The sequence below is a fragment of the Hypomesus nipponensis genome, chromosome 23, assembly GCF_054491055.1.
Source record: "Hypomesus nipponensis isolate SF chromosome 23, ASM5449105v1, whole genome shotgun sequence".
NCBI lineage: Eukaryota > Metazoa > Chordata > Actinopteri > Osmeriformes > Osmeridae > Hypomesus > Hypomesus nipponensis.
In genome coordinates, this window is record NC_140383.1 from 24,495,029 (window position 1) to 24,509,400 (window position 14,372).

The 14,372-nt window shown below is 42.9% G+C and overlaps 2 protein-coding genes across 2 annotated transcripts; both read left to right on the forward strand.

Annotated features, from left to right (window-relative positions):
* Nucleotides 1-8: 8 nt before the first annotated feature.
* On the forward strand, nt 9-10,629 carry fap (fibroblast activation protein, alpha). The gene is made up of 26 exons (XM_084689757.1): nt 9-727; nt 828-973; nt 1,217-1,301; nt 1,822-1,917; nt 2,013-2,107; nt 2,184-2,258; nt 2,532-2,584; nt 2,737-2,809; nt 3,189-3,309; nt 3,433-3,587; nt 3,789-3,886; nt 4,008-4,137; nt 4,255-4,293; nt 4,393-4,491; nt 4,638-4,708; nt 4,794-4,847; nt 5,173-5,297; nt 5,486-5,536; nt 5,809-5,907; nt 7,155-7,224; nt 7,320-7,514; nt 7,659-7,713; nt 7,846-7,945; nt 8,032-8,163; nt 8,345-8,418; nt 10,043-10,629. Exons 2-26 carry the CDS (start codon nt 971-973, stop codon nt 10,142-10,144), a joined length of 2,250 nt encoding a protein of 749 aa, XP_084545883.1. The 5' UTR covers nt 9-727; nt 828-970; the 3' UTR covers nt 10,145-10,629.
* A 1,252-nt stretch (nt 10,630-11,881) lies between these two features.
* Nucleotides 11,882-13,200, forward strand: gcgb (glucagon b). Its single transcript, XM_084689776.1, has 4 exons — nt 11,882-11,951; nt 12,144-12,249; nt 12,330-12,482; nt 12,905-13,200. Exons 2-4 carry the CDS (start codon nt 12,155-12,157, stop codon nt 13,023-13,025), a joined length of 369 nt encoding a protein of 122 aa, XP_084545902.1. The 5' UTR covers nt 11,882-11,951; nt 12,144-12,154; the 3' UTR covers nt 13,026-13,200.
* Nucleotides 13,201-14,372: the final 1,172 nt, after the last annotated feature.

The following is a 14,372-nucleotide window of genomic DNA, read 5'->3' on the forward strand; positions in this document are numbered from 1 at the left end:
CCCTCCTGCCCCCCCTCCTGCTCCCCCTCGTGCCCCCCCTTTACACACACACACACACACACACTCAAGATTTTTTCAAGACATAGGTTGAGGGAATGCCATCCATGGATATATGCAGCCACATACATTGCATTTGCTGCAGATAAGATTTTGGATAACATGTATTATTAAAATATCAAAATACTAAAAACTCTTTCTGGGTTAAGACTTTCAGTGGGATTGTATATTTTGTGTTTGTGTACTTCTGACACAAAATTACGGATGAGTACAGTGCTTACAATGTGTGTATCAGTTGTCGATAATTGGTGATAAACAATGAATTGTCCATGAAATACTAAGTCTTTCTATACTTAATATCATACAGTGCGTAATATTCATCGTAACCATTGGTTATGGTCATTATGATTATCGTCCGCATTTAGGGTCACAATTTGAAATAAAGTAGCCTACCTCCAATTCATATTTAGAAGGAACTGTAGCCTACCTGAATGTTACACTATCAGAGAGACGGAGGAATTTGTGTACCTTAATTAACACTTGCTCGGATATAAGCTACTGTACCGTGGTTTTCCTTTTTGCAAATATGGGTTAGTTATGATCTGTGGTCGAGAAGCCATTGTTCCAACAAGTTCAGCGTTGAAGGAAAGTTACGCTGACTTCGAGGAGGCATCGCTCTGACTAGTAACAATTTCCAACTCTCCTCGCGGATACATCACGGAGTTAAATGGTAAACGAGGATCTAAGTTAAATTTCTGTCCGATGGGAAGGATTTACGTTTTTCAGTTGATGAAGTTATGGTTTAATCAAAGTGCAGCTGTCTTGTTTAGGTTTTTTTTCCCATTTGTTAGCGATACAATTACTCGGCACTCGAAGTCGCCTGTGATCCACGTCCGCAAGCCTTTAGGATTCCTCAGATTGAGAGCTGAATGTCCATTCGCCAGTGAATGTCGTTAACAGCAACGGTGCTACCATGGTTAGTAAATATACCTGTACTTCGAATCGGTGCTTTCATGATGCACTTTTCAAAAATAAGAGATTAGGTTACTTAAGTGAAAACGAAGGCTACTTTAAGTGCGTAACAATTAATTTGAAGATCAAGCAACCAAGCAACATTTAACTTGATGAAAACTAATGCCAAAGTTTTCCTCGTAGAATACGCTATGCTGTGGATTTCACAGAAGGTTTTTGCAACTTAGTTTCACCCTCACCTTTACAGGGCTGCGGCAAGGTGTTTTGGGGGCTGGTAGGGGCGGCTGTCGTCATCACGTTAATAACTGTACCCACTGCAATTTATTTGAACAGTAAGTTACTTTTTTTGTTATACATGCCTATTTAAACATGGACCTCAATATATTGTGACGGAAAGTTTGGGGTATCTTTTGTAATATAGCTTGTGACTTGTTGCGGAAAACGAATCCTTTTAAAGAACTCGAATAAATAAGGACAAAATCGGTTGTCTTCACAACAGTCTGATAGGCCTATATGCGCTGATCACTTTTCGGCTGTTGGCTGGAGAGTGAAACCGTTATTGATGCAAGTGACTTTACATCACCTATTACCGATTAACGTGTGCATCCATGTGGCACCGTGAGGTGTACTTGCGGAGGGATCAGCAACAGTGCTGTATACATATTTTTTGTCCATCTCATTCTCAACCTTTGAACTATTGATCATCTGTATGGAATGGGAATGTCGTTTCCGTTCACGTTTCATTAGACGTTGTCAGGTAGATGACATTACAGCGTGTAACAGTTTTAGGCCCATTACTGTACAGTGTTTGTGTTGTTATAAACAACAGTCAAGTGGATTCTCTTGTTCCAGGAAGAGATGCCAGTGGCACAAAGAGATCTTTCACCCTGGACGATTATTTCAACGACACTATTAGAAACAGACCATATAATTTGCGATGGATATCAGGTATCACACAACAGTCTTTCAGTTCAAAGTTTGCGATTCTTTCAAAAAGGTGAATGGATTGTAGAAACAGTTTGTTGTTTCCTTTTCCCCTGTAGATCATGAGTACCTGCATAAAACAAGACAAGGCAATGTCATCCTTTACAATGTTGAAACCAAGGAGACATCTCAATTTCTGAGCAACAAAACCTTTGTAAGAAAACTTGAATGGGGATTTCACACCCTTGTGTACACCGGTCGTGTATTTACCTAAAGCATTGATGTTGCAGGAACAAGTGGAAGCTACAGGGTATTTTGTGTCCGCTGATCGCAAATATGTCTGTTTTGAAAGCAACTACACAAAGGTAATTTTTCTCCCCTATTCCAGACATGAAAGTGTCTAGGCCTAAAGCTAGCTGTTACATCTCTGAAGTTACAGTAAACTAGCAGAATAGAGACCCCTAGGGGCTTTACGTGAGTCTGCCAGGGGATCTTTGTAAATCCACGTAGTTATTGATTCACCATTCAACACTCCCGTTGTATGTTTTAGTTTACCTATTAACCCTCTACAGGAAAAGAATATGAGCATTGAAAAGTAAAAGTAACCCATTACTGTTGCTTGTTTAATGTTTCTACAGCAATGGAGACATTCGTACAACGCGTCATACTCCTTATTTGACCTGGAAAGTTCGTAAGTCAATTTTGGAGTTCTAGAGTCTCATCGAATTTGTGAAGAAAAAACCTCAGTTGTTGATTGACAGAATCAGGAGAGCCATTATATTATAGATTATTTACAGATGTAATATTATGGTCTGTATTTCATTGTCTGTTTTTATTCCTTAGAACATTCATTACTCCAGTAAACATTCCAGAAGTTGTGCAATACCTAACCTGGGCCCCTAGTGGAAACAAACTGGTAAAAAAACAAATCTCCTACATTCTAGTCCTCTGCTATGAAAACCTATCAAGAACACATGATATCCAACTGATAGGGTGTAATGCTGTATCATATATTTCACACAATGAATCTCAGTCCTTCATGGGTAGGAATGACATGGTTAGGAGTCACCATGTTGTGAAGCCTATACCTCAGCAGGTAGTGTTATCTTCCTCCCATGGAAAGTATGGAAACATTTTGGCCTTGACGGATAAACATGCAAAAGAGGCCAGGAGTTAAAAGTGTGAGACATGTTTAGAAGAGCTCCATGTCGAGCTGTTCCCACGGAGTAGCCGTCAGGCTGTGAGAGGAACTAGAAAAGGAAGGGAATCTGCAATAACTGGAATCCCTCCCTCAGGCCTACATCTGGAATTACAACATTTATTTGAAACCGTATGCCAGAGCCACTGCCATTCAAGTGACCCACAACGGAAAGGAGAATCAGATCCTAAATGGCGTCCCTGACTGGGTGTACGAAGGTTAGTACCTTCACCGCTTTTTCTCTTTTTTGAGGGGGAAGGGAAGAGAAGGCTGGGGGCAGGTCGAGGTTACAAGGTCAAGTATCTGGTGGCATCTTTGATGTTTTGGTTTCCTTTCTTCAGAGGAGGTTTTTTCATCAAATGAAGCAGTATGGTGGTCACCAACTGGGAAGTTTTTGGCATATGCTGAGTTTAATGACACTGAAGTGCACACTATCGAATATCCATTCTACGGGCCAGAGCAGTACCCCAAGACAGTGGTCATCCCATACCCCAAGGTGGGTAGCCTTGTGTGCTTTATCAAGTCAATGATTAATGCTTTCACCCAGTCAATGCTATTCAATAGTTTCATATGTGCATATTAGGGATTATTTAATGTATTCAAGCTACTGGATATACATGAAATACTACTTATATTAATATTCACCATACTGTACATGCAACTTAACGTTTGCTAATGCCTTGTATTTCCTATCAAGTCTGGCTCAACGATTCCCAAGGTCAAGCTGTTTGTAGTGGACACTGACAGCCCAACCGGACGCACTCAGGTGGTAGTTCCAGAAGCTGTTGGTTCAAGGTACACCCAAAGCACCTGTGCTATTTCTGTTAACGTAATGGAAGTGTGTTTATCTGGTCGTTTCTTTCCACACGACAAAATAGGTGTCTCCAGATTTGTCCTTCTGTTTGTTTGAACGCAGCGATCACTATTTGAGTTCAGTGGTGTGGGTGACAGATGAACGCATTGCAGTTCAGTGGCTCAGGAGGAAGCAGGATCATGTCCTCTTACAGACATATGACTTTGATGGAAACGGCTGGAATGAGAAGCAGGTACTGTACGCCGTCGGTGAAGAGTCAACCGTGTGGTTAAAATAAACAACATGGAGTCAGTGATCTAGGATGCAAGGCGATTGTCTTAAAAGGGGTTCAACATTTTGTTCCCTGTAGAAATTTGAGCAGACAAGCAAGACGGGTTGGATTGGTCATGTAAGTTGACTTTGAGGAAGCATTTTGTACCAGCACACTCTAGCATGCTATGTGCAGGAAGTATAACGTAATAATTTGTCAGTGGTTTTCTTCCTTCAGTATTCTCCCCTTCCGGCCTTCTTTGCGGAGGACAACCTCACTTTCTACAAAGTGATGAGTGACTCAAACGGATACAAACACATCCATCAGGTCAAAGATGTACGTTTTTACACAAAACCATTTTTGTGATGAAAATGAACAAATGTGATGTTCATATGGAGTGAATCACTAGATAGGGTGTTGCATGAACTCTCATACAATATTAAATGATAGACTTCTGAAGATACCTGTGTATTATTCCAAAGGGAACAGCAACGCCCATTACCTCGGGGAAGTGGGAGGTCATATACATTTCCAAACTCACAAAAGATGCCATGTAAGAACGTCCACATCAGTAGTATTTAGTGCATGTGTTGCCTGGAAGAAATATGTGTGGAAACTGAATGTTTTGTTTATCACAGATATTATATAAGTAATGAGCATCAAGGACGACCTGGGCAGAGAAATCTTTACAAGTAAGACACCAGACTTCTCAGCCCTTCATCTCGGTTCCTGGAGAGCTTCCCTCTTGTAGGATTTCTATCCAACCTCAGTTTTAACTTACCCGATTCAGCTAATTACATCAGCAAATGAGTAGAAAGAAATGCTCAATTATGGCAGAAGCAAAAAATTACAGTACAGAACCATACCAGTGCTCTTCAGGAACTAGTTGGGGATACAGAACAAAACAGCATCTGCAACATAATCCTGACAAACATGTTTTTTTACATTTTACTGCACGTTAGCATTGTTGAGTTGTGGGTGTGAACTCATCAAACCTGTTTTCTGCATCTTATCCAGGGTTGTGCTGGGCAACATTCCCACTGCGCCCCAGTGTCTCACCTGTGACTTGTACAAGGACAGGTGTCAATACAACTCAGCGTACTTCAGCACAGACGCCTCGTATTACCGCATGGATTGCTACGGTCAGTTTCCCCGTTTCATCACATGTGAGCACTAACTCATCCATGCTCCATGCACAGACCCGGCTGGCACTCCTGGACTAGTGGAGGGGCTGTGTCCAGTCAGCCGTGAGCAGCAGGCCCTGAGCACTGAGGGGTGGATGTAGAGTGGGTCTCATGCAGCACTGGTGTCTACTTGTGTCTCTCAACAGGACCTGGTCTTCCTTTGATCACTCTCAGGGACAACAGAGGCTCTGGCTCAGGTATGCCAGAGATTCTAGAACACCAAACTGCAAGGCTGTTCCTAACGTGGGGTTGGGTCTTATTCTGACCATACTGTGGCATACCTCATTCTTAAAATAATCAGTTTGACTAAATTAATTTGGGTAGTTACAATTGGGTTTAGACTGAAAATGTACAGGAGTGTAGTTGCAAGTGGGTTAGAAAACCCCCATTGTTATAATTAATTAAGAGGGTTAATATTAGACTGTTTTCAGTTGGTAAATACAGTTGATATTGTATTTCTTTCTTTCAGAGCTTCTGGTACTTCAGGACAACAAAGAGCTTGAACACATTCTGACTGAGTTTAAGATGCCAACCATTCAACGTGGCACTCTGAAAGTGGCTGGATTTGGTGAGCCTGAGAGTGAGAGGACCAGAGTGCCCTGGGAGGGTGTGGGGACGGGTCACCTGGCAGGGTGTGGGGACGGGTCATCTGGGAGGGTGTGGGGACGGGTCATCTGGGAGGGTGTGGGGACGGGTCATCTGGGAGGGTGTGGGGAGGGGTCATCTGGCAGGGTGTGGGGACGGGTCATCTGGCAGGGTGTGGGGAGGGGGTCACCTGGGAGGGTGTGGGGAGGGGGTCATCTGGCAGGGTGTGGGGACGGGTCATCTGGCAGGGTGTGGGGACGGGTCACCTGGGAGGGTGTGAGGACGGGTCATCTGGCAGGGTGTGAGGAGGGGGTCACCTGGGAGGGTGAAGAGGGGGTCACCTGGGAGGGTGAAGAGGGGGTCACCTCTCTCACCTGTCAGGGTGTGAGGAGGGGGTCACCTGGCAGAGTGTGAGGAGGGGGTCATCTGGGAGGGTGTGAGGAGGGGGTCACCTGGGAGGGTGAAGAGGGGGTCACCTGGGAGGGTGAAGAGGGGGTCACCTGTCAGGGTGTGAGGAGGGGGTCACCTGGCAGGGTGTGAGGAGGGGGTCATCTGGGAGGGTGTGAGGAGGGGGTCACCTGGGAGGGTGAGGGGAGGGGTCATCTGGCAGGGTGTGGGGAGGGGGTCACCTGTCAGGGTGAGGAGGGGGTCACCTGTCAGGGTGAGGAGGGGTCACCTGGGAGGGTGAGGAGGGGGTCACCTGGCAGGGTGAGGAGGGGGTCACCTGGGAAAGTGTGAGGAGGGGGTCACCTGGGAGGGTGTAAAGAGGGGTCACCTGGCAGGGTGTGAAGAGGGGTCACCTGGGAGGGTGTGAAGAGGGGTCACCTGGCAGGGTGTGAAGAGGGGTCACCTGGGAGGTTGTGAAGAGGGGTCACCTGGCAGGGTGTGGGGAGGGGTCACCTGGGAGGGTGAGGAGGGGGTCACCTGGCAGGGTGAGGAGGGGGTCACCTGGGAAAGTGTGAGGAGGGGGTCACCTGGGAGGGTGTAAAGAGGGGTCACCTGGCAGGGTGTGAAGAGGGGTCACCTGGGAGGGTGTGAAGAGGGGTCACCTGGCAGGGTGTAAAGAGGGGTCACCTGGCAGGGTGTGAAGAGGGGTCACCTGGGAGGTTGTGAAGAGGGGTCACCTGGCAGGGTGTGGGGAGGGGTCACCTGGGAGGGTGTGGGGGTCACCTGGCACATCTTAACGTTCTTCTCTCCTGTGACTCACCAACCTCTCTTATATTCCAACAGATCTTTGGTATCAGATGACGTTGCCACCAAATTTCCAGAAATCCAAAAAGTATCCCCTTCTCATTGATGTGTACGTACAGAGAAGATGTTCAATCCTGGGTGTGTCACTTCTTTCCCAGCTGTCCAGTATAACCGTGTAACGGTCACTGCGGATGTCCCTCACAGGTATGGTGGTCCTTGCAGTCAGAATACAGAGTTCCGCTTCAGAATCAACTGGGGCTCATACCTGGCCAGCACCGAGGGGATTATAATCGCTAGTTTTGATGGAAGAGGGACCGGTTACCAAGGTGACAAGATAATGCACTCAATCTACCGACGCCTTGGAACATTTGAGGTGGAAGACCAAATAACAGCTGTGAGGTAAAAGATGCTCATGAACCAAAAGGGGAAAAACTATTTAATGTTTCATGTTTTTAAATGTTGTTCCATGTCTCATTTCATGTTTAATTTCATGACTAATGTGCCAGTATAGATTGTTTTATAGAACCCCCTTTTCCCCATCAGAAAGTTCATTGATATGGGCTTTATCGACAAAGAGAGAATAGCCATCTGGGGCTGGGTAAGTTGCATGTTGGAATAATCTGCTTTTTGGGGGATGTTCTCATTTTAATTCAAATGTATTTATTTATTAAATTATTTTATTGATTGGTATTCAATTTATTTCATCAAATTCTACTGACCTATTTTTCAGTCATATGGCGGCTATGTCACCTCCATGGCTCTGGGTTCTGGAAGTGGGCTTTTTAAGTGTGGAATAGCTGTTGCTCCTGTAGCTAAGTGGGAGTATTATGGTATGTAATATAGTGTATAACAATCTATTCCTACATATACCAAGCACTATGAATTCCATCCAAAAGACAGTTGTGTTTAATTCCAGATGCTGTCTATACTGAGCGCTACATGAACAAACCTGCAGAAAATCCTGATTCTTACAAGAATTCAACAGTTACAAGTAGAGCCCGTAATTTCCAATCCGTGCAGTACTTATTGATCCATGGGACAGCAGATGGTATGTGTTGCTGTCTGCAGGAACACAAAAACATGTTCCTTCTGCATAGCCATAATACAATTACTCTATCACATCGCACAACATCAACTACCAGTACATTCAGGTGATCTACAAAGGAGTTATGATCTTATTCAGACTGCCTCATGGTTAAGCTCTAACAAATGTTTTTTATGTCCTTCAGACAATGTTCATTTTCAGCAGTCGGCACAGATCTCACAGGCCCTGGTTGACCAGCAGGTGGACTTTGAGGCCATGGTAAATATTGGTGTGCCGTCAGGAATTGATCTGTTAAGATGTGATGGAGTTTCTCTGAAATTATGTTGAACACTTGCCATTCTTCAGTATACTGTTACTCATCATAGATTAGCGTGTCGTTGAGGAGGTAACCCCAGGGATGGTGCAAAGCAGGCCCACCTGAAAAACAAACATTTACATGTCTGAATACATTTCAATTTCAATACTAGAGAGGGTACAATTTCTGGGGAAATTGTAGGGTGTGCTTGCTTGCTTCGGTTGCAGATCGGTCAGTTTATTATGAAACAAGCTGAACCCCCTAACAACAACAAGCTATTCTAACAACATTGTCACCAGCAGTATTTTTCAGATGGAATTGCAATTTAAACAGTACCATCTGCTAACTGAAAATATTCCCCCAAACACGTCAATAAGCTTGATATTTATTTAGGGGGAAATGGCTCATTCAAAAGAAGTTTGCTGGAAGCGATCATTGTCAGTATAAAAGCCAAAAGCGACCATTTGGTCTCAGTCTAGAGCCCTGTGTGGAGAAGCTGAATTGTGCTGCGAGCCAGCTAGCCTAGCTGATGTTGCTTGCCAAACCTTACTGAATGTGCCGAAAAAAAAAAAAAAAGCTTGAGTTGAGATTCATTATTTAATGTGACATTACTTACTGTACATGCAAGTCTTGCTTAAATGTATGATGCTGCTAGTACACCATGGCACGATACGATACTTGCTTTAGATACTACGTGCACGTCTATGCACGTAGTATCTATGCGTCGCTGCTAAGGTGCGTTGACGTTGTGACGTAGGCGAGCACGAAGTTCCCTTCTTGCACAAAATACACTTTTTGCAACAAAAACTTTGTAACCTCCTAAACTGTGCAACGGAACGTAAATAAAAATACAAGCAACTCAATCGGGACCAAGACTAAACTTTGGACACCAACGTTGTCTATGTAGTCCATATATTGACGGATCCTTAGGGGTGGGAAAATAATAATAATATATATGTGAGAGAACAATGGTTGTGCTCGCCGAAAGCATGAGCACACCCAATTATTTTGAAATCAAGATTTACTGTAAATGATTCAGAGGTTGTGACTGAATGTGATTTACTGTAAATGATTCAGAGGTTGTGACTGAATGTGATTTACTGTAAATGATTCAGAGGTTGTGACTGAATGTGATTTACTGTAAATGATTCAGAGGTTGTGACTGAATGTGATTTACTGTAAATGATTTAGAGGTTGTGACTGAATGTGATTTACTGTAAATGATTCAGAGGTTGTGACTGAATGTGATTTACTGTAAATGATTCAGAGGTTGTGACTGAATGTGATTTACTGTAAATGATTCAGAGGTTGTGACTGAATGTGATTTACTGTAAATGATTCAGAGGTTGTGACTGAATGTGATTTACTGTAAATGATTTAGAGGTTGTGACTGAATGTGATTTACTGTAAATGATTCAGAGGTTGTGACTGAATGTGATTTACTGTAAATGATTGAGAGGTTGTGACTGAATGTGATTTACTGTAAATGATTGAGAGGTTGTGACTGAATGTGATTTACTGTAAATGATTGAGAGGTTGTGACTGAATGTGATCCAGTCCAGATGTTTGTGCTTCTTCTTGTTTCAGTGGTACACTGACAAGGATCACAGTCTGGGGGGTTCTGCTTATCACCATGTCTACACCCACATGAGTCATTTCCTTCAGAAATGCCTCATCAACTCCAAATAAACCATACCTCCTGTCGTCACATCTAAAACTGTCTTTTTATCGTTGATGAATATATGTGACTGTGGCAGAACTGCTGCTTCTCATTTGTATAGTTTGTTCAGTTCAATCTAAAGAAAGGATTCAATTTGGTCATTTTTGTAGAGGTTTTAATGTACAATTAATATTGTAAGACTTGTATAACTGGATATTTGTTATAGATTAATCGTGTCTTAATCATAGAGAAAATGTGACTATTTACCATGATGTTCTTCAAGCCATTGCATGTTTATATTCTGGTAAACTTTACATCAGTGGACTTTGTGACATTACTTATAACACAAACATGTTGTTGCACTGACTCTTGTGGAACACTTTTCATTGTAGTCAACACGTGATACAAATAAACTGTACATGAATATAGTATGAATATTGTAACCATTTTTAGATGGTTTAGAAAATAATACTTGTATGTTTCAATTTATGTGGCCAGATAAAAAAAATAAACTTGAAACTTTTTGATGTTTATACATTTATTATCTCTTTATTGTTGCATGTATACGTACATGATTTGTTTGGTGAGGCTATCAACACAAGCAGTGTCTCACATCTTATATAAAAGTTACATTAAGCACTGTGTAACGACATACTGTGGCAATACCTATGGTAACAACAGTGTAGGTACACATTGCAATTTAATTCAGTGGTACGTAATAGCGGCACGGGTTATAACACAAGTGTAAGAAGACTCGGTATGGGGGAGGGGAAGAAGAGAATGTTGAAAAGGGGAAGTCCGACGCAGTTGGGTTCAGCTGTGTTCAACAAGATCCATGTTAACATAAACTTACCCCAAAACAAGATAAATGTTAACACGTACTTAGTCAATAAAGTGCAACTACATTGCAAGTCCTCTTAGAGGTCTGATAACTTTTCCTTTCAGGGGATTGATATGTAGTTACATGTTAGTTAAAGTATCCTTAATTTAAAGTGTTTATTCCCAAGTAGTTTATTTGTTACCTCGAGTTGTCTACAGTACTATAAAAGCAAGAGCTGTGTTGTGTATTAGACACCTGTTAATAAATTGAGTTTTACAGAGATCACAGATGCTGTTTAAAGTCTTAAATGTCACCTAGACAATATTAGCCTTATTGCTCCATATGTTCCAGTTATTAAGGAGGAAGATAAGCAACCAAAATCTATTTAGATATTCTAAGAACGTTGAAATAAGAGATTTTAACATTCCACTGGGAATATATCTTCATGCAATGTTTCCACAGAGAGTTATGTTTCCCACTCAATCCAACCTGAACACAGATGGTAGGAAGTTGTATAATTATTTGATTTAGTTTGACAGGATGGAATCGTGTTTGATTTTAACACCTTAAGTGACAGGTTTTTTTTTCTACCTCGGGAAGTGTCCACATATCCTTCTCAAACAAAGACAGTCTTTGAATGAACAAATATCAGTGCATTGAGACGATCCCTGAGTAATGGGTCGAGAGTAATAGCGATCGTGCTGAGGAGGGCTTGAGGAGTGTGTGTGGAGTGTGTGTGCAGGGTGTGTGTGGCGTGTGTGTGGAGTGTGTGTGCAGGGTGTGTGTGGAGTGTTTGTGGAGTGTGTGTGCAGGGTGTGTGTGGCGTGTGTGTGGCGTGTGTGTGCAGGGTGTCACCTGGGTACACTGTCACCCAGCTCTGCTATATAAGGCTGCCAGACCAGGCAGGGAGCATTCTGAAGCTCCAGGGAGCCCGAGGGAAGACGACACCAGAGAAGATCCAAGCTTAAACATCCACATCCAGCCTTCTCACAGAAGCTCTCCAGGAAGTAACACAGGTGAGTGCCTCCTCCTTTCTCATTTCCAACCCTTAACGTCTCAAACCCCCACCATCCCACAGCCCCAGCGAGTGGCATTTTATTTCTAGAAGTTTCATTTGAACAGTCTGTACGGTTCCACTTGAGTTGGGATTCAGTCCTCATGAAGTGTTTGGGGGAAGCTCACCGCCGTCTTCACGCTGTTCTCCACAGGAGTTCAAAAGATGAAAGGTGCCCACTCCTTGGCTGGTCTCCTGCTGCTGGTGCTGGTCCAGAGCAGCTGCCAGGTGTCTGATGGGGACACACAGGAGGACTCCAGGTAAGACGTGTTCCTCAGCTGATTACGGAACAGCTTCTCATGTTTTCATTCAACTCAACGTCTGTCTGCTGTGTTTCCAGCCTGACAGAAGACTTGATGTTCAATGACCCAAACGAGCTCACAGCCATGAAGAGACACTCAGAGGGAACTTTCTCCAACGACTACAGTAAATACCTGGAGACGAGGAGAGCACAAGATTTCGTCCAGTGGTTGAAGAACTCAAAGCGAAGTGGGTGAGTGACTGTCTGGTTCTCTGAGCCGACTGGCATGGGATCATGAGAAAGATGATTTTTGGCACTTAGTGAATTGGATACTGTGATTATAGTGTTTCTTGTTCATGCATGACTCTGCACAGCACAGCTTTTACAGTGTTGAAGCACCATACTGTGACAGAAAGGCATTAAGATTCGCAGGAAATTAACAACTCATGGCAATGCCATAAAAAAAGACAACATTGTACAGTGAAGTCAAAGTTGTCAATTAAGGATTTTTTTTACTCATGAATATACAGTTCAGTGTGTACTATGCACATGGGAGCCAGTAACTCTTGTCCATAGATATAATATATAAAAAAGAAATGACAAGATATTTTTGAAAAGAAAGTTTGGGATCTGCGTTCATCAACCCAAACTGACCGGTCCATCCCCTGCTGCAGGAATCCCAGTAGACGGCATGCGGACGGCACCTACACCAGCGACGTCAGCTCCTACCTCCAGGACCAAGCGGCCAAGGAGTTTGTCTCCTGGCTGAAAACTGGCCGAGGCAGACGAGAGTAGAGCCTTGAGACGTTACCCCCTGACCCCTGACCCTCTGACCCCTGACCCCTGACCCTCTGACCCCTGACCCCTGACCCCTGACCCCTGCAAGCACGCAAACAGGTCGTCTGTTGCAGCTCATGCACCTCCACCCTCTCCACCCTCGGCCTGTTTTATAACCTGTGTCCTACTTTATCTGGTCATGCTAATAAATTTCACTGATAAATGCTGTTTTGGTCTTTAATGGGAAGATGATGTTCAGTAAAAATCCTTTGTACTGGTAAATTGAACAGTACTATTTATGATTTCCATAGATTGTTTAAGGAGAATTGCATTCAACACATTTTGTCTGTAGGTGGGTTTTAACACTCTCTTTCTGGAACTCCAGTTTGAATGTAATAAGACAGAGAATAATGACAGAACCAACAGAGGAACATCCTCATGTATGTACTGAACCAACAGAGGAACATCCTCATGTATGTAAAGAATCAACAGAGGAACATCCTCATGTATGTACTGATCCTCATGTGGGTCTGAATTTGTTGGCACATTCAAAGAATGCACTGGATTTCTTCACGAAACGTAATTTTTAAAGACTTGTGTTTGAACAAACTTTTGCCCGAGTTAAAGACAACATTTCAGAATCTGAATATTAAACATGGTATCCAGTCGGACATTTTAAAGTAAGCTGTGTCTTATTCACAGTCAACATGGACTGGGCCAAACAGGGACTGACATACTGAAGTCAACTGTCTCATAAAACATCTGTGGTCGGCTCATAGTGTTTACATTTACGATAAGCAGAGCTGGGAAGTAGATTTTACTGGTATCAGTAATTCACTATTTATTAACTTTTTACTTTCACTCCTTACATTTTTTACCCAAATATCTGTACTTTCTACTTCTTACATTTTCAAATAGAGACTTGATCCCCCATGTTCTGGATGAGACAGAGGGAGTTAGCGATGTGGACATGACTGAGAATAGAGACATTAATGATCATAAGAATCCACTGTGTGTCTCTACTGTGTCTTTTTGTATTCATGTATTAATATGATGTGAGGTCCAGTTACCAGCGTGACACTAAAACAGGTAGAAGTAATGGCTACTTTTTACTTAAGTACATGTCAGAGCCCATACTTCTTTACTTTAACTTGAGTGAAAAAGCACTTCAACCTTTACCAGTCTTTTTAAACGTGAATATCTGTACTTTTACTTGGGTGAATGATGTGTGTACTTTTGCCATTTCTGCACTGTTGTCACACTGTTGTTACACTGTTGTTACACTGCCATTACACTGTTATCACACTGTTATTTGTTATTACACTATGACTACACTGTTATACCACTGTTTTAATACTGTTATAA

What these genes read in the sequence shown, in the direction of transcription:
- fap (XM_084689757.1), top strand. An exon ending in CACTGCAATTTATTTGAACA is followed by an intron (nt 1,302 to 1,821) that starts GTAAGTTACTTT and finishes CTCTTGTTCCAG; the next exon opens with GAAGAGATGCCAGTGGCACA. An exon ending in TTACCGCATGGATTGCTACG is followed by an intron (nt 5,298 to 5,485) that starts GTCAGTTTCCCC and finishes GTCTCTCAACAG; the next exon opens with GACCTGGTCTTCCTTTGATC.
- gcgb (XM_084689776.1), top strand. Translation starts at nt 12,155, where the DNA reads ATGAAAGGTGCCCACTCCTTGGCTGGTCTCCTGCTGCTGGTGCTGGTC. An exon ending in GACACACAGGAGGACTCCAG is followed by an intron (nt 12,250 to 12,329) that starts GTAAGACGTGTT and finishes CTGTGTTTCCAG; the next exon opens with CCTGACAGAAGACTTGATGT. An exon ending in AAGAACTCAAAGCGAAGTGG is followed by an intron (nt 12,483 to 12,904) that starts GTGAGTGACTGT and finishes CCCCTGCTGCAG; the next exon opens with GAATCCCAGTAGACGGCATG.